General features: G+C 40.9%; 1 protein-coding gene across 1 annotated transcript in view; it reads right to left on the minus strand.

The window, feature by feature from the left end:
- The window catches only part of LOC142151175 (complement C3-like), a 102006-nt gene that overhangs the window by 50191 nt on the left and 33014 nt on the right, over nucleotides 1–18801 (minus strand). Inside the window, exons 6-17 of the mRNA XM_075206539.1 lie at nucleotides 14296–14390; nucleotides 10789–10871; nucleotides 10501–10588; nucleotides 8972–9074; nucleotides 7553–7673; nucleotides 7353–7468; nucleotides 2533–2676; nucleotides 1835–2047; nucleotides 1551–1748; nucleotides 1085–1246; nucleotides 835–964; nucleotides 224–292 (exon numbers count right to left, since the gene is read on the minus strand). Coding sequence (XP_075062640.1) covers nucleotides 224–292; nucleotides 835–964; nucleotides 1085–1246; nucleotides 1551–1748; nucleotides 1835–2047; nucleotides 2533–2676; nucleotides 7353–7468; nucleotides 7553–7673; nucleotides 8972–9074; nucleotides 10501–10588; nucleotides 10789–10871; nucleotides 14296–14390 — 1522 coding nt within the window. The remainder of the gene's footprint in view (nucleotides 1–223; nucleotides 293–834; nucleotides 965–1084; nucleotides 1247–1550; nucleotides 1749–1834; nucleotides 2048–2532; nucleotides 2677–7352; nucleotides 7469–7552; nucleotides 7674–8971; nucleotides 9075–10500; nucleotides 10589–10788; nucleotides 10872–14295; nucleotides 14391–18801) is intronic.

Consider the following 18801-nt stretch of genomic DNA (forward strand, 5'->3'; position numbering starts at 1 on the left):
GATGTATCTGATAAAAAGCACAAGACTGGGTTATTTATGAGGTCAGGGCAGATCATGGGTATGCCTAAGGTGTCAAGTTGGGAATGTTGCGAGTTGGCATATGATGGGTGATCAGCTGGTTGGCACTGTCACGACTTTGGTGTAAGAAGCCACATTTCATTGCCAATAAAACTGGCAAGAGGGATTCTGCCAGAAATTAATGGCATCCGACTTGGATAAATACCTTTTTCAGCTTTTGGTCCAGTTAATTCCAAAGAGCGTTTCCTTCTCTGAGGCACTGCACAGCGCAGATCTGTAAAGATATAATGACCTAAAGGTTAAGCCACAAAACAACCTCAATTTCCTCTTTGAAATGTGTGAAATACATTTCTAACTTTAAACAAGCTCGGGTTTATGGACTGGCGATGTAGCCGGAGGCAACAGAATAGCATGTCAATGTATGTCGAAGTTAATGGTTAGTATTAATTACTGATTGAATGCAATACATTTCTTTTGTACAGATGAGACGTGGTTATGAAAGTGGTCATGGAGCTTGGTGTCTATGGGAAATTGGTGGAAAAAAGACAATAAAAAAAGAGTCTAGAGGGCAAAAAACAAATCCAAGCCTGACTTTAAATTCTCCACCTGACCGATTACCACACCAAGTTACCAAGTTTTATTGTTGATCTCCAATTGCAGATGCCAAGCTCTTCTTGCTATAATATTCCCAAACAAGATCTGTCATAGTCCATTTCCTTCAACTAAATTAGAATGTTTCTAGCATTCAACTTCTGTCCCTCAACCCAGTTTAAAAACCGGTTTGCATTTCACTGCCCTCTTTCCTCCTAAACTCACCATCTCGAAGTGGATTTTTAAGGCCTATGTTGGATTCCACAGCAAGCCCAGCATCGGTAAAAACCCCTGCATTGTCCACTCCACCACCAGGTGTACAGCCAAGGTCACTCTGCTCCACCTGCTTCCAAATCTGAAAAGAAGCAAAATGAGGACAATCGCCAGGTCTCCTATAAATAGTGACATTATTTGTCTGAATCATTAGGTAACAATTTGCGCAGTCATGCATTTATCACCATTGTTGTCTTCTCACCTTGTCTTGTGACATCCGATTCTTTTTGTTCAGAACAAAGACAGCCTTGTCCACAGCCACCAGTCCAACTTTGGCTCCAGGTTCTCCTGTTAGTTTCAAAGTCAAAACAGACCCTGGTTGAGGGTCTATAACTAGTTTATTTGGGTCTTGTGTCAACTCGAGCTGCCAGAGAAAAGATATGAAGCTGACATTGGGCTTTATGTCATATGATCTATGCATTTCTTTCTAACATATTTCAGTGGTTGTGTATTGTTATTTTATTTAGAAATCATGATAACACATGTTTACATATCTAGTCTGGATCGTTAGATAAATTCTGCTTCTCTAGAACCTGATCAACAGTTCATATAAGTCAGGACTCTTGATGCCCCACATACTTTTTTTGATATGGCCACCAAGAAATAATGTACTTTTCCACACCACAAACAATCTCCCGTATGCCTCTCAACTAAAAATGGCATCTTACCTTCCGTATGCAAGAATCCACTGTATCTACCCACACCGAATCTGAGACAATCTCTTTGGTTGTAGGCACTGCATAGTATGCCACAATGCGGAAGGCCGGGATGTGTTTCTCTGTGATTACTAGTGACATGACAGTAAGGGTCTGATCTGGCTGCCGTTCTTGACGATCCATTTTTATAACTCGACCCTTGCTCAGGATCTGAGAGGAGAATATGACATGAACAATTTATTTGACAAAGGAGGTTAAGGAGGAAGATGTATTGATATTGTTATAGAATGTCTTACCAGATATGTGATGTGGCTGATGCTTTTTTGGACAATCGTGTTCTTGTTCTTCACATAGAACTGCACTTGTAGAGTGTCCCCCGGTTTCACTTTCGTTGCTGTGATACCAATATGTAGGTAGTTCCCTGATGCCTGTTGTGGCTTGTAAGCCGTCACAGTAAATGAGTATGTCGTCTGCCGGCGCTCAGGAATATCTGCAGCCTTTGTTCTCACCTAAGCAAAAACACAACATCAGACCATCAGATTAGGACAAAACTGTTTTATAATAGCGATTCATCATCATCATCAATTTATTTTATAAAGCGCCACTAATTCCGCATTGCGCTGTACAGAGAACTCATTCACACCAGTCCCTGCTTATTGGAGCTTACAATCTAAATCCCCTAACATACACACACACAGATCTCAAGAAACTAAGGACAATTTAATAGCAACCAATTAACCTACCAGTATGTTTTTGGAGTGTGGGAGGAAACCGGAGCACCCGGAGGAAACCCACGGAAACACGTGGAGAACATGCAAACTCCTCACAGATAAGGCCATGGTCGGGAATCGAACTCATGACCCCAGTGCTGTGAGGCAGAAGTGCTAACCATACTGCCCTCATGAATGCAATTTTTTTTTCATTTGGGTATATTTTAAGGGTAAATCATTAACAGTTTCCCAATACCCTGATTTACTGCTCCTCAAGTACTCACATGAATTTGCATCTCCTGGTCTTCTGGTTTAGTGTTTATGACGATTTCAGCTATCCCGTCTGAACTAGTTAGTGCACATTTGTTGTCCACTGTACAAACCTCAACCCTAGATGCTGGGGACCCATTAGGGCTTTGCAGTACAAGCTGGAAAAAACATTATACATGTTATGAATAATGTTAATACTATACCCATTTCTCATTTTCTCTCTGTATTTGTCTAATGTATACCATATAAGAAATGGAACAATAGTCAAGCTGCAGGGACTTTACCTAGCTTCCACAAAGGTTGAACTAATCCTTCTGAAAGCCTTACCATAGTTTTTAAACCCTCTGTAATCCCCTTACCATCTGCCAAATCCCTCCTGTAAATGTTACTCCTGTGTGATAATTCTGTACTAACTAGTGGCAAAGGCGGGCACGGCTTAGAATGACATGAGATAATTTGGGGTATTCTCTAATATTGAGCGATCCTCAACGTATGGGGAATGAAATTGATTGTGTTGCACTAACTGGATATACTGAAATGATAGTGTAACGCGGGTAGGATTGCACGCCATAATTGACTTGCCAGTTCTCAATTGTGGCATTATCTAAAACAATTGTTCTTTTTCTGTACTGTACAGTTGGTTTGTTACTTTTACATAGAAACCTACCAAGTTGATTTTAGGATGACCGCTTGATTTCAAATTTAACTTTAGTTTTTAAAATAGTGCCCATCTGAATGTTGATGAAACCCTTATAAAGGTATAGCACACTCTTTATTTGATTTTTATTATTGATATTCAGTTTTCTGTTATCGTCTTCTATAAAAATATATAAGAAAGTTATTTCTAACATATCTGCTTGTGAGTTGGAGATTCCAGCTGACAGATATTGATTCAGTTTGAAAGCATAGTAGTCTGTGCTCTCAAATCCCCCTTCCTTCCCAATTCACTATAGAAGAACTTGCAAAAGAATTTGACAAGCAGCCAAAACTTGTTAATTCTGTCATGGTAACAATTATTTTCAGTTGTGGTAGAAGGGTCAATGGAGGACATGTAGAGTAGAGAACATCCAAAAGACAACAGGGCACCACTGATGCTCCTGACTGCAAGCCTGCTGGACTCGCAGGGCCTGATTCACCAAGGGACCCAAAATGAGTGCAATGTACGTTTGTTTCCGAATGCACGTAAACCGGGCCTGTGCACAAACAAATTCAACATGGACCAGATCTGGACATACGTGAAATGAAAAATGTAGGTGAAGGTCTGTTCTGCTATACTACATAAGACACTGCAGGGTATGTCCAATACCTATGTGGAATATAAATTCTCAAAAGAATGCACAGGTAAAAACAAATATTGAATTAATGTCACCTGTCAATAATATAGGCATTAATGACAAAACATTAAAAATGAAAAAAAAGAGTGTTTACTTTTTACTCCTTTTGCTCCTCATTGCATGCAGCTGTTATAGCATGCATACATAGCCATCATCATTAGTAATCAGGGCCGGATTAAGGGAATGGAGGCCCCTGGCCAAAGGGGGCCACCATTCCCCCATGAGGCCCCCCTGTGAGCCCCCCCATGAGCCCCACCCCCTTGTTAACCGCCCGCCGCCACCCCAAGTGCTTAACTCCTTCTCCTGTCACTGTAGTCCTTCCGCGGCGCATTGTAAGCTCCTTACTGAGGAGATCTCATATGACACTCTCATGAGATCTTCTCAGTAAGGAGATTGTTGAGCGCCGCGGAAGGACTACAGTGACAGGCTCATTGATCGGACCCGCCCCCGCTCCAATCAATAATGCTGCTGAGCACTTTCAAGGGTCCCCTGGATGCCCAGGGCCCCTGGGCTGTAGCCCAGTTAGACCTCGGGTTAATCCGATCCTGTTAGTAATTGGCACTTAGACTAGCCCTCTAGCTGGAGCAAGAGATACGGGTGAAAAACAGGTAGCTGAGAAATGCCCAGAGCATAAATCGGACGCTGCACATGCTCGAGTTTGGCAAGCCCTTGACTATGGCCAAACACCCCTTCCCCGCAGGCGCGGGCTGGGAGAGGGATGGCCGGGGGGCACACAGGCGGCCGCATCTGATGTCATCAGATGTGGCCGCGGGGGGAAAACTATGTTTTTTGCATCTGGGGGGCGGCCGGCCGGCCTACCCCCCGGCCCTAATAGCCGTCTGACCCAGCGGCCCGGGGGGGCGTTGCCCCCCTGCCCCCCGGGCCAGCCCGCCCCTGCTTCCCCGCCATGTTCCCTCCCTGAAATCATAGGCTGCAGTAAATGTCCTTTGAACTCGATGATGAATTGAATGTGGCTGCATTCTGTGGTGTATGGTCCGATTCAGCACATACACGGAGTGATTTTGCGGATGATTAGACAAAATCACCATTTACATCCCTTAAAAAAATGAGGCCTATCGAGTTCCACTGTTGCTATCTCTGTTCCCCCTTTAGTGGACTCCATGGCCCTCATGATGGCAGAAGCTACTGCCGCAACGTCCACGGACATGGGGAACATGCGTCCTGGCTCATACCCATTTACAAAGGCTAGTAAAAGTATGATTTTTGACGGTGGGGCAAGAGCCCATGTTGAGATTGCACAATAAGATATTAGGAAATTGGCATCGTTATTTGCATATCATTTTATTATCAACTGGGGACATGATTTGCTTTTTTTTAAAAAGGAATTTGTTTTGTCAATTAATAATAAATGCGAAAGCCGCATTTTTTAATATAAAATACAATTAAATGCAAACACTGCCACATCTCTTGTTTACCGATTTATAAATGAAATGGGAATCTTCTTTCCTGCAGTAGTCCAAATGAAAATGACAATTAAGTAATGCTCCCTATGTTAGATGGGAGTGGCTTCGTGTAACAAAACCGCTAATGATTTAAGTACTGTCAGCTGTCAGTGGTGCTGATAGTCGTCATTATCATCTATCCGTTGCACCATCCCTCCTGTACCTAGGGCTGTCTCCATGGCCGTCAATGCCAACCCCCATTCTGCCTCTCCAGGCGTAAGGGAGCAAGTCAATGATACACAACAAGCTATATACCATTGAACATCATATAATACAATCTTTCTTTAAGATCAAATTAACTGCTACTCTCTCCTTCTTTATCCCACTCCCCTCTCTCACAATCCAGCATACCCACATGTTACTGTCAGGGATGCCTCATGTTTTTCGCACTGCTTTTGTTTATGTTGTTGATTTTAGCTCTTCATATTTTTGGAATTTTTGGAGTTTTGGAATTCTGTTAAAACCTTGCCCTCTCTTTGCTAACTTCCCTTCCCCTTTCCAACCTATCATTCCCATCGATCCCTCTCCCTTAAACATGTTTTTATTTGAATTCTTGTTATGATTGTTTACCAGGTTTCAAATCCTATAAGTCCTAATAAACAAGCATTTGCTAAAAAGCAAAACAAAAACAAAGTCACTGGATTAGTGTATGATGGCTGGTATATTTCACCTAGGTTCCTAACCTACTTGTTTTAAAACCACCGGAAAATGTTATTGTCTGAGCTGCTGAAGGGTTATAGGCCTGTTGAAAAGTCAGAAAAGAGTCCCGGGGTTTAAGGATGGAGAGTGAGGTCGGGCTCCATCCACTAGGCCCATTAACTGGGTCTTCCAAGTTACCAGTGATTCTGCTGGTAATCAGGAGTTGCCCCTCAGTGGTGCTAGTAAAAAGTTGCAAGGCAACTAAGTCAGTCTCTCACTGCCTGGAAACGGGTTGGGTACTAATTTCCGATGGTGAAAATACATATGGAAATAAAATTGACACAAAAATCCCGACAGTGTAAATACCGACATGGAGATAGTACCTAACCGTGTAAATCGCTAAAAAAAATAAAAATAAGCCCAAACATATTCCAATCGATAAAAAAATAAATAAGGCCAAAACATATGCCAATCTTCCATCTGGCAGCTTGATCCCGAAGGCAATCCAGCTGTATAGCTGCCGGACCCGCTTGAGCAATGCGGAGATATGTATGTTATGCCCAAAAAATGACATATGTCCAACTATTATACAAGCCCCAATATGTAATATAGATATACTGCTCTGTACTGTTGTACCCTGTTTGGTCTACTGTACTGTTTTTTGTATTTTGAATTTTTTATGGCACTGCGGAAACCTTGTGGCGCCAAATAATTAAACATAATAATAATAGAAATCATGCACTCCTTGAAGCCTATAGAGATTCAGTAACAGCTGTAATTGTCCTTAAATTTGGAGTGGTCAATCAATATATAGCTTTTTGTTTTTCTCCGTGCTGATCATTTGAAAAATGGACAATTTGTGTATTAATACCTTTTTGGAACATTTGAGGTCCAAGATGGGTATGCGCCTAGCACCAACCTATACTGAATACTAATAAGTCATTGTTAATAAACTGCTATGACTTTTGGACTAACCCTTTAATGAATATTTTTCATAAATATAACCTCATTCATCACTTAAATAAGTCACGGGAGTAAGAAAACATCGGGACCGCATTCATTTCATGTGTGTTAATTTAATGTACCTATGTGACGCATTCCGGTGATGGTAATGGCAGGTAATTGCTCACCACCACCCTAGAAGACGTAAAAAGATCAGGACCTTTTCATGTACAAAAAGCCTCTGCTGATAGTCCATAATTTGGGAACAATTCCTGAAATGTGCATTACAATAGGTCATCCGGCAACAAAAATTCATGTTTTGGCATTTTACTACCCAGCAGTTGCAACCATCTTGGCACGCTAACCCTCTACTTACAGGACTAGTTTGCGGAATCTTTAGTTAAAGCGCACAAGGAAAAAATCCTTTAGGGTTAAGAGAGTTATTATTGCTCTTACCTTTAATATATAGGGCAGGCCAGGTTTGAAATATTTTGATGACTTGGTGGAAAGTATTTTGAATGCGGTATTAACCACCGGAATGTCTGTCCTCTCTGCTTCCACCAGGTCACTGCCTACAAGAGATATGTCCCAGTATGGTTAATATCCAGCTCCATTTCGTGGCACTCTTGCAAAACAATGTTCCTTTCATACAGTACCTGCATTTGTTAAAACTACCACAGTGACATAGAGAGAACTTCCAACTAGAAATGTTGGGTCTGGGTATCGACCGGTGATCATGTAACGCTGCAGGGTCACTGTTGCTGCCCCATTTTTCAACTGTGAAGAGACCATATACATCACGTGGTAAATACCATATCAAACACTTTACTAGCACCTGCAATCACTTTAGATGTTTCTTCCATTCATGAGGTAAGCCCTATAAAATGGGTTCTTAACCTGTTTTGGTTGACAAAATATGTTGGTGTATCAGCTTCATGAACTATGAATTAGTTTTTACCTCCATTTTTTTTAGTGGTTAACAATCCAAAGCTAATATGGTGTAAAGTGACATTTTCGCTCTTTTCAATGGCCAATTCATTTTCAATGGGGCTTCCAGCATGTGTTTTCCAAACCCAGTCCTCAGGGCTCCCTAACAGTGCCGGTTTTCCAGGTCACAATTGAAATGATTAAATCCACCTGTGGATCTTTCAAACTGTGTCAGTCAGGAAAGAATACACCTGTGCTCCAGCAAGGAGATATGGAAAACCTGCACTGTTAGGGGTCCCTGAGGACTGGGTTTGGGAAACACTGCTCTAATCTACAGATCCCCGATGCATTAGTTCTTGAGATCTTTCTCACCCTACTGTATGGCTTCTCAATTATCTAAGTATTTGTTAATAAGCCATCTATTTCCCTTAATACATATTTAAATCTACGTCTCTACATCTGACAATCTCTCATCTCAACTTCCTGGAACTTAATCAGCTGCTTATTAGTAGTTACCACATTCCTTACTTAGTTCCTAACATTCCACACAAGACAGCCTTTAGGTCCACTAATGGGGGCCAGGAACAGTAATACATGTGTTTATTTATAGAGGTGTCACACTATCTGCTACAATAATTACCTCTTCAAATATTTAGATATACTACTCTTCGTTTTTTGGCAATGTTCTTTTGATCACATGAGATATACCACTGTACCCTCCTATAACTTCCTCTTCACATACCCCATATGGCTATTTTTTCATCCACTATTCACCTATTAGGATAACCAGGCATCACTCTTATTATAAGTCTATTTCTCAATCTAATGAGTTCCAATTTGCTTTTCTACCTTCTCACAATTTATGACGCATTTTACCACCAGGGATTCCATACATATCTCTTCACATCATTATATGCCTTGCTACTGTTTATTTATTAATATGTATTGATTTAGTGCCAGCATACTTCACAGTCTTTTATAAATGGCATGAGTATTACTGTGAATTGTCTACTGAAGTATCTTTCTGTTGTTGCCTACATTTGTCAACATACATTGAGCCCACTCTCCGATTCTTCATCTCCTAAGATGACCCAATAACTCCTCAACTCCTCATTGTACTCTTGTTTTATATTTTGTAAAGTTTTTACCGTGAACTTGGTCAGAGACGCTGGGAAACTCCTTTTCTCATTGTTAACAATTGCTCCAAAAATTGCATGTCCAGCACCCTCCACTAGCTTTCCATGCAAAAACCTGGAGAAGAGGAACAAAATGTTAAGGCAGATAATTAGACGGTGAACAATATAATTTGTCATTCTAATAAAGGAGAACTACACGCTACCACCAGACGTCCCCATGGGCTTGCCACCCCTCTGCATCCAGGGAAGAAAAGTTTCCACTCCAAGGGGGGAATTCAATTAGCCACGTTATTAGCAAAAGTAACGCAGCGCTAAAACTATTACCGTTATTGCGGTAATTCTAACCCGGATTTCCGCTTGCAGCTCAGGGAGCTGCGAGCAGAAAGCCGGCGTAAAAAGTACCGTTATAATGGTAAATATGCGCACTATTACCGTAATTATTCAAGTAACGCGGCTAATTGAATTCCCCTCAAGAGTCTCGGTATTCTCCATTGCCTCACAGGGGCACTGTTTTTTACAGTTCCTGTTTCTTGGAGTCATCATCAGAGGCTGGCTGGACTGGTGGGCCCGGGGCACATTTGCCCCCAGACCGCTCCAATGGGTGGGGTACGTTATATCGAGTCTGAGCAACCTGATAGTACTCGACATGGATTATCCGAACATGACTTTTCCGATATACTTCTGAACGCGGATGTTTATTCCAGCGATTTCTAAGAATTGCAATGACATAACAGGGCAGCAGATGTGAAGAACGTAAGTTTGAAACCCGACAATATTATTTATGGTCTTAAAGGGTTAATTTAAGGAGGCGCTGGCTCCATAATTTAAAAGCCTTACTAAAAGACATTGTGGACCCAGCGCCTTCTTAAAATATCCCTTTAAGAGCATAAATAATACTGTCGGGTTTAAAAGTTACGTCCTTCACAGATCCAGCCCTGTTATGTCATTGTCATTCTTTGAAATCAGTGTAATAAATATTCAGCTTCAGAAGTATGCAGGAAAAGTGACATTCGGATAATCCATGTCGGGGTAAGTACTATCGGATTGGTGGTAGTCGGTGAAATGACTACCACTGGGTCCAACAGTGGGTTACCTGGATTTTTTTTTCCATTAAAATGTTCCTAATAGGCTGTTGAGCCGAGTCATGTCCCCTGGGCTAAAATGTGCCAGCCAGTCCCTAGTCACCATCGCTGCCATGACCAGCATGGTTTTTACCTCGTGCTCATGTGTCTCTCCATTATAGGGAAACCAGCCCAGGCTGTCTAGCACTGTGGCCGGTTTAGGAATTGTTTTAGTGATATGCTGCCCTATTTTTATAATATTTTAGTACCAGCATTTTTTCGCTCTTTTCAATGGCCAATTCATTTTCAATGGGGCTTCCAGCATGTACAAATCCAATTGAAATAAAAAATGAAATGATCTGTATATGCATAAAAGTTGTTTTTTTTACATCTCAATGATTTGGAGGCAAAAGAGACCAAGATGGCCAACACATACATGGATTTTGAAAAATATAAGTGCTATGTAAAGAAAGTTCTCACTTGGCATTAATTTCCACAGTAAAATCATTATCGTCCGCAAAGTAATAATTCTGTGGGCAGTCCAACAAGACCTCAAAACTTGGCAAAACTATGAATAAAGATAAAACAACATTTCATTAATGCATCAATACGGCAAGATAATAATATAATAATTTCCACATATATAATTAATAAGTAATACCTTACAACATTATATACATCTTATCTGAAGAATAAGTCAACTTGGAAGGGCTTTTTTATTATATGTGCAAAATAAACTAATTAAATGAACAATTTAATTCTACTCACCATATTCTTTGACTTCAAACTCTGTTTGGAAGACTTCCTGAGGAGCATCCTGGAATTTACAAGCAATCTTCCAGATTCCATCACTGTAAGGGAAAGCCAAGTCTTATTACATAACAGAACTGAGCTGGGATTACAGCGCCCCCTGCAGCACTGCTTCTCTAGGTACAGCTTATCTGACATTATCACAATTCAAGTTATGACCAACAGAGGAAACTATTTGGTAATCAGGGACAGCCCCCTTTTTGACTTCTATCGGTAGCTGGCTTCCTGCAGCTGCACACTATGTGCCGGTCCGTGTTTTAAACACAATCAGAGCAGCTGGGCACACAGAATTTCCCCAGGCGCAAAAAATAAACTAGTAAACATGAGACCAAAACATACATATGATACCTTAAATAGACCACTGATAAGTACACTAAGCAGTGTCCATAGTAAAAAGATATATATCATCTAAAAACTTTATCAAACAAACACAAAAACAAAAACAAAAATAAATGAGTGAGTAGTGGTAGCAATCGTGAAAATGTCCAATATAATAGAGCAAATACAAAACAGACTGAAAAAATACTAAAAAATTAAAAACAATTAGTGAAATGGAAAGAAAGTCCAGCACAATGAGTGAAAAATAAAAATTCCAATAGGATCGTTGAGTATTGGTTCCCACAATCCGCTGGTATGCAGTAATTGCAAAAATGGAAAAGAAAAGACTTACGATTGGCAGCTGGGTCTTGAGGTGTAAGGAAATCCTTCAGAAACAGTGTCTGGTAAGTTCAAACTCCCAAGCATACTCTGCCTGCCTGTCTCTGCCAACACAGACCAGCACGACCCTGCTGGGGGGTCGAGGGCGATTGCCCCAATCGCCCGCCCCCTCCATCGCCACTGTTAGTGATCCATGTGAGTGACCAAATGACATTAATCTGGTTGATTTAGTGTTTTGTTGCACGGCCAGTGCATATGGTTTCTTCTGCCCGTTCATGCTCTACCTGTTAAATGACCCCTCACCGATGCTCATTGGTTTTCCACAATACTGGACCACATCCGATCAGGGTATAACGGTTGGACAATTTGGTTGTACTGACTGAACAACTGAGATCTTAGCATATCTAGGCAGCTCTAGACAGTCAGCTCTTCTACAGAACTACATTGCAATGCTCTGTTTTATTTAATGTTGAAATTATTTTTATATATATATATACAGGGCCATCTTAACAACATTATGGGCCCCCGGGCAAAGCAGTGCACCGGGGCCCCTAGATAAGGATATATAGATGTATACAGATATAGATATATAGAGATAGATAGATGTACTTGCTCAGTGACCCTTGTAGGTTTTTTTTGCAGTTTTTTTCTCTTTTGCAGGATTATTTATTCTCATTAAGAGCCGTGCCTATGGGGCCCCACTTGCCCGTGGGGCCCCCGGGCAGCTGCCCATCGTGCCCAATGGAAAAGATGGCCCTGTATATATATATATATATATATATATATATATATATTCATCTAGTGTCTGAGTTTAACAACCAGTATCATTCTATCCACCTTACATATAATTGTTAGTTTTAGCATGTGTCATGTTTGTATCTGGCAAATTACATCCACTCACACTGATTAAATTAAAAATAAACTAAAAAATATTTCAACATTAAATAAAACAGAGTATTACAATGTAGTTCTGTAAATATATATATATATACAAAAACAGACATAGATCCTCTGCACTCACCATGTACAGACTGGGGTGCAAGAGGGGGTTGCCCACATTGTATAGACAAGAAAACAGGGATACTCTGCACTCTCCAAACACATTATTAATGCTGTACCAAGTACTGTTCTATAGTAAAAACAGGGAATGTTAGTTCCACATATTGCAATATATGTTAAGCTGACCAACTCACGCCAAAATCTTCCACTTCTGGTCAGTCCTAACATGATCAAATGCTATGCTATTTTATCTGGGCTTAAGGCTTACCTTGCACCCCATTCTTTACATTAATTAATTCCAACTTGTGTCAGGTGAGTCCCAGGTCTCCCATGGCTGCTAGTGCTAGGGAAAGACTTGCCTTTAAAAGCTGTGTGCAGGTAAGTCTTAAGCCCAGATAAAATAACATAGCATTTGATCATGTTAGGACTGACCAGAATGGGAAGACTTTGGCGTGAGTTGGTCAGCTTAACATATATTGCAATATGTGGAACTAACATTCCCTATTTTTACTATAGAACAGTACTTGGTACAGTATTAATTATGTGTTTGGAGAGTGCAGAGTATCCCTGTTTTCTTGTCTATACAATGTGGGCAACCCCCTCTTGCACCCCAGTCTGTACATGGTGAGTGCAGAGGACCTATGTCTGTTTTGTTTATACAATATAAGTCCCATGACTCTTGCACCCCATTCTTTACATTAATTAATTCCAACTTGTGTCAGGTGAGTCCCAGGTCTCCCATGGCTGCTAGTGCCTTTAAAAGCTGTGTGCAGGTCAGCCTTAAGCCCAGATAAAATAGCATAGCATTTGATCATGTTAGGACTGACAAGAATGGGAAGACTTTGGCGTGAGTTGGTCAGCTTAACATATATTGCAATATGTGGAACTAACATTCCCTGTTTTTACTATAGAACAGTACTTGGTACAGCATTAATTATGTGTTTGGAGAGTGCAGAGTATCCCTGTTTTCTTATATATATATATATATATATATATATATATATATTCCAAAAATGCTGAAATGGACAGAGGAATTTAGGTCCCAAGGTAGCCACACATACTGTAATATGGCACTGACACTGGGCAATTTGACCTATACGGCAGGTTATAGGGCCGGCTGCCATATCAGGCAATGACTGAGAGTGATCCTATAGATAGGACCCCGGAGGATGACTGCTATTGGCATTTGAATGTGGTCATCTTCCAAATTTACTAACAGACCGTGAATCATCATTATTACTGTATTAATATTAAGCTTTATTTATAGGATGCCACTTGAGGTCCGCAGCACCGTACAGGGGGCAAGCAACAAGACAGTACATGGTATAACAGTACAATACAGTAAACAAATAACACTACAACTCAGCTACTGATAACCTGGATTGGGCAAAGGGTATATTCAGTGCATTTTAAAACCTGTGGGCATTAATGTGGGCACAACTAAACAACTAACAGGTTTAGAGCCACTGAAAGAAGTGCAAGACAATGGAGGAGCCAAGGAGGAGGTTCACCGGAAGTCGTCTGCCAGCTCGGTTCCTGTGCAGACCAGCAAGAACTCAGCAAATTTGCCCACCCTGGTGAGTGGTCAAATTGAACAGACACCGTCACCCAAGAATAAGTTGCTATATTGCAGGATGTGTGGCCATCATTAGAGGGACGAGGGTAAAATATGGTAGAGCCATCAAGGACTAGTGATCCCTTTATCAGTACAGCACATATATTTCCATGCCCTTCTTTGTCAGGACAGATAAGTGTATACATAGACATTTAGCCATGATAGGGTTGACACGCTCTATGGTACACACTCACTTGGCGATCTCTGGGAGGAGGAAGCTCTTTTGTACAATCCCACTGTCGTCATTGGAAAATAATTGGTTGTTCATCACCATTATCCCATCTGGGGTCTGAAAAGAGATAGAAGTCTAAGCTATGCCCCCATCAAAGTATACCTTGCCCCATTATTTTGGGGGTCCGAAACAGGCATGTTAAAAACAAGACTATTGGCACATGAGCATCATTTGGAAGGTTCGGAAGGACAGCTGCTGACAATATTAAGAAAATACCAGCAAGAAAAGAGGAAAACAAAATGAGAAATTGTAACAGATAAAAAATAAGCATAGTTGAATTAAAAAGCATAATGTAGGATTTGAAAATGGTGATGTCCATATTCTGTATGCATACATTATACGGTTCTGGGGCCTGATTCATTAAGGATCTTAGCATAAGAAACTTCTTATTTCAGTCTCCTGGACAAAACCATGTTACAATGCAAGGGGTGCAAATTAGTATTCTGTTTTGCACATAAGTTAAATACTGACTGTTTTTTCATGTAGCACACAAATATCAACTTTCAATTTCAGTGTACAAATAATCTATCAAGTATTTGTGTGATACATGAAAAAACAGTCAGTATTTAACTTATGTGCAAACAGAATACTAATTTGCACCCCTTGCATTGTAACATGGTTTTGTCCAGGAGACTGAAATAAGAAGTTTCTTAAGTTAAGATCCTTAATGAATCAGGCCCCTGGTTCTTGTGGTGGGTTAATGAACAGCAGCAGAAAGTAGTGACTACGTTCTACTGTGATTTTCTATATACTCGGACCTCCACTGTAAAATGACTGTCACACTTAGGGGCAGGCTGGGCTGGGGGGCAGGGTGGCATCTACAACCTGGGCTGGTCCCATAGTGGGTTACCTTGGGCTGGGTCATTGGGCCACCTGCATTTTTTTAAGTGTTTCTAATAGGCTGCTGAGTAGAGTCTTGCCCCCCCCCCCCCCCCCGGGATAAAATTTGCTAGCCCTCCCCTGGTCACACTCCATGATAATTACACAATGCTGTGGGCTCTGCATGTTAAATGCCAAAAGTGCTGCAAACGTACTCATTTTTAAAAGGCATTCCTGTGACAACACCATGTAGTGTCACAGAAATGAGTGAAGTTGCAACAATAATTTGCAAAGGAATAGGCGTGAAATTCCTGAGATACAGTTTTCCAGTTCTACATTTGCTTTGTCCTTCCACAAGATTCCATTTCGTCAGGAATTTGTAAATACTGCATTCTGCATTTCGCAGAGTTTATAGACTGTAAATAGGTTTGGGGTGACAGTGTCAATTCATTCTTACATCAAGTGTGGTGTAAGATGGGCTAGGAACACTTAAGGCCGAATTCCACTAGTGGAAAGTGCTAAATTTTGCAAAGGTGGAATGAGTCAAATACTTTGTGGAACAAGTTTGAAAATCATTCCTAGTTTCAACCACTAGGTGGCGCCATAAAGATTAGAAAACAGATAACCTATTTTTTGCACTAATATCTTTTTTGTTTCAATTTTGCAACATTTTCCAGTCAGAATGTGAAATTTATAGTAAACCTCAATTTATAAACTGCAAATAAAGTCCAACTAATGGTGAACTATCACTACATAAGTCATGCACAGAAGAGAATGTGTATAAAGCAGATACATAGTCTGTACAAGATATTAAAATAATTTGACAATATGCATAGTATTAAGTATTTTTTGGGGGGCAATGGGGGTGCAGGTTCTTAAATTTGTGGCTGTGTCCACACATTATGCCATCTTTTAGGCATCATCATATGAAAGTGTTGTTGATCCCATTGATGATATGCAAACATGTGGTGAAGGGGGGAGGGTTAACTCCTCCTACACTTTTACACTTTATATAAAAATGTTAGTACAAGTAGCATCCACAAATATGTGCATATATTTTTCTCTCAAGAATACCAGACGTCCAATATTGAAGGGACAAAAAAAATGCAAAATATTTATTGTCACGAACATGCTCCAAGCTTCCGTGACTTTGGGTGTTCACTGTATAGGATTACACATGATTCCAGCACTCAGTCTCTCTCTACCTATCACACAGGTTATAGACCTGCTGAATCGCCCCCACAACAGCGCTCTCACACCCCCAGACACTTCAGGTTTGCCACCACCTATTGCATAAGGGCAATATGACCCCAATATAGTGTCCCACACAAGACCCACACCAGCAATCAAAGGGTTAACTCTTCAACACCTCCAGACTGCTGCACAAATGTGAATGCAAACACTCACTAGGCTTGTTAGTCAAATGTATTAACAAATCACACACTGGCATTCAAAGGGTTAACTTGGTCGAGCTATATTCTTCTCAACAGGCCAATGGATTCGTTCGAGTATCAAGGACGCCACTTATTAAATTTATAGATGTAATGTACAAAGGTACAGGGCAGTCAGATATAAAAGTAAATAGATACACAATTTGATATACACAACCAAAATATATTTAAAAATAAAAAACAAAGTTTCAGAATATAACTTACATGAGTTGTATAATCTGTGCCATGGAAAATTGCCTTGGAAGATGGATAGCTTATCCATGTGGCTTGATTTTCCCAAAAGACTGACAATTTCTTGTAACAGGTATCAGCTTTTTAAAGACACTTTCACACCTTTCCCCACCTCCTCTGTGACACTGTTTACAACCATGATTTGCATATTGCCTGATTTAATACCCAATTCTACTATGTGACCTAACTTTTCTGTGAAGTGTCACACAGACCCAATTTTATTATTAGTAGATCCCCTATGAATTTACCCATCTATTGATACCAAACAGGCCTAGGTACAGGTATTGAGGTCGAGCTTATACTCATTTCATCAACTTCTCTGTGATAGAATGCTTAATTTGACATATGAGCTGCCCTTCAACATGCTATTGAGGAATATGTGGTTGATCACTTTTTTTTTATTTTAAGTGGCGTATTTGAAAACTGAATTATTTTTGTCTCTATAAAATACAAACATTCAGCACATGGGAGTATATTTACTAAACTGCGGGTTTGAAAAAGTGGAGATGTTGCCTATAGCAACCAATCAGATTCTAGCTGTCATTTTGCAGAATGTACTAAATAAATGACAGCTAGAATCTGATTGGTTGCTATAGGCAACATCTCCACTTTTTCAAACCCGCAGTTTGGTAAATCTAGCCCATGGTCTCCTTGAGCAAGAAATCATGCTGAGCAGTTCCTAAAAGTCTATTCAGGTATCAAAACTCCATCCTAGGCCAGGAAATAGTTCACTCCATGAGGTCTTTGAAGTTGACACAGGTGACACTGCTATCTTCTAGCTCCGGGATGTGCAGAGCCACCAAATAAACACACAACAGACCCTATGACTTCACATTTTACATAATGGATTAATTTGCTATACCATATTTACATTGCAGTTATGATTAGGCCTTATTCACCACAATTATGTGATAGGTTAACCCTTATAAATAACCAGGGCCGGACTGGCTTGTTGGGGAGCCGGGCTAACCCCTGGTAGGCCCCGACCCTGATTGCTCCCCTCTTCATTGGTTGGGGGGGCGGACACTTTAACCTCCCTCCCCTCAAAAAAAACAAACCATACTCACGTGATCGCGGCACCAGCATCCCTCTTCTCTTCTATGTCCGCACTGAATGTCGGGTGTGACGTCATCCCGCCCGACGTTCAGTGAAGAGCGGCGCAGAGTGGAGTCGCAAGAAGAAAGAAGACAGAAGAAAAGAGAAGAAAGAAGCTGATAGAAAAGATAAGTGAAGGAACAGAAGCAAGGGGAAGTAAAGACAGCATAGCAGAGTGTGAAGGGTGAGCAAAGATAGCATGGCAGAGTGTGAAGGGGGTAAAGGCAGCATGGCAGAGAGTGAAGGGGGAGCAAAGGCAGCATGGCAGAGTGTGAAGGGGGGCCAAAGCAGCATGGCACAGGGTGATGAAGGGGGGCCAGGAGAAGGGGGAGCAAAAGCAGCATGGAGGGTGCAGTGTGACCATAAGGGGGCACAGTATGGTGATGAAGGGGCACAGTAATGTGTGTGATGGCACAGCGGGCTTGTGGCAATGTGATGTGTGTGGCAGGTGGTAGATAACTAATGGATGCTTTTTTGTTTGTGGGGTGATGGTGGGGCAATTTAATTTTATAGTGGGAACAATTAATTTAAGATAGGGTGGTTTGGGAGCTATTAATTTAATGTGGGGCTGAGTTTGAGGAGTATGAGGTCTATTTATTAAATGCGAATGTGAATTATTTAATGGCAGTGACGGTTGCGGTTAACAGGTATATTTATTATACGTAAATGCTATTAATCTATTGCTGGGGCTGTTTTGAGGGAGCGAAATAGGCTTATTTATTAAATGGGAATACTATTACTTTAATGTTGGGGCTGGAGGAAGGCCTAAGTATTAATCGTGGGTCCTATTGATTTAACACTGGGGCTGGTTGGAATTTTCTAAATGCACACTTTTTTTTCCCAAATAGGGCCCCCAACATTCCAGGAAAGTG

Source organism: Mixophyes fleayi, chromosome 4 (assembly GCF_038048845.1).
Source record: "Mixophyes fleayi isolate aMixFle1 chromosome 4, aMixFle1.hap1, whole genome shotgun sequence".
Taxonomy (NCBI): domain Eukaryota; kingdom Metazoa; phylum Chordata; class Amphibia; order Anura; family Limnodynastidae; genus Mixophyes; species Mixophyes fleayi.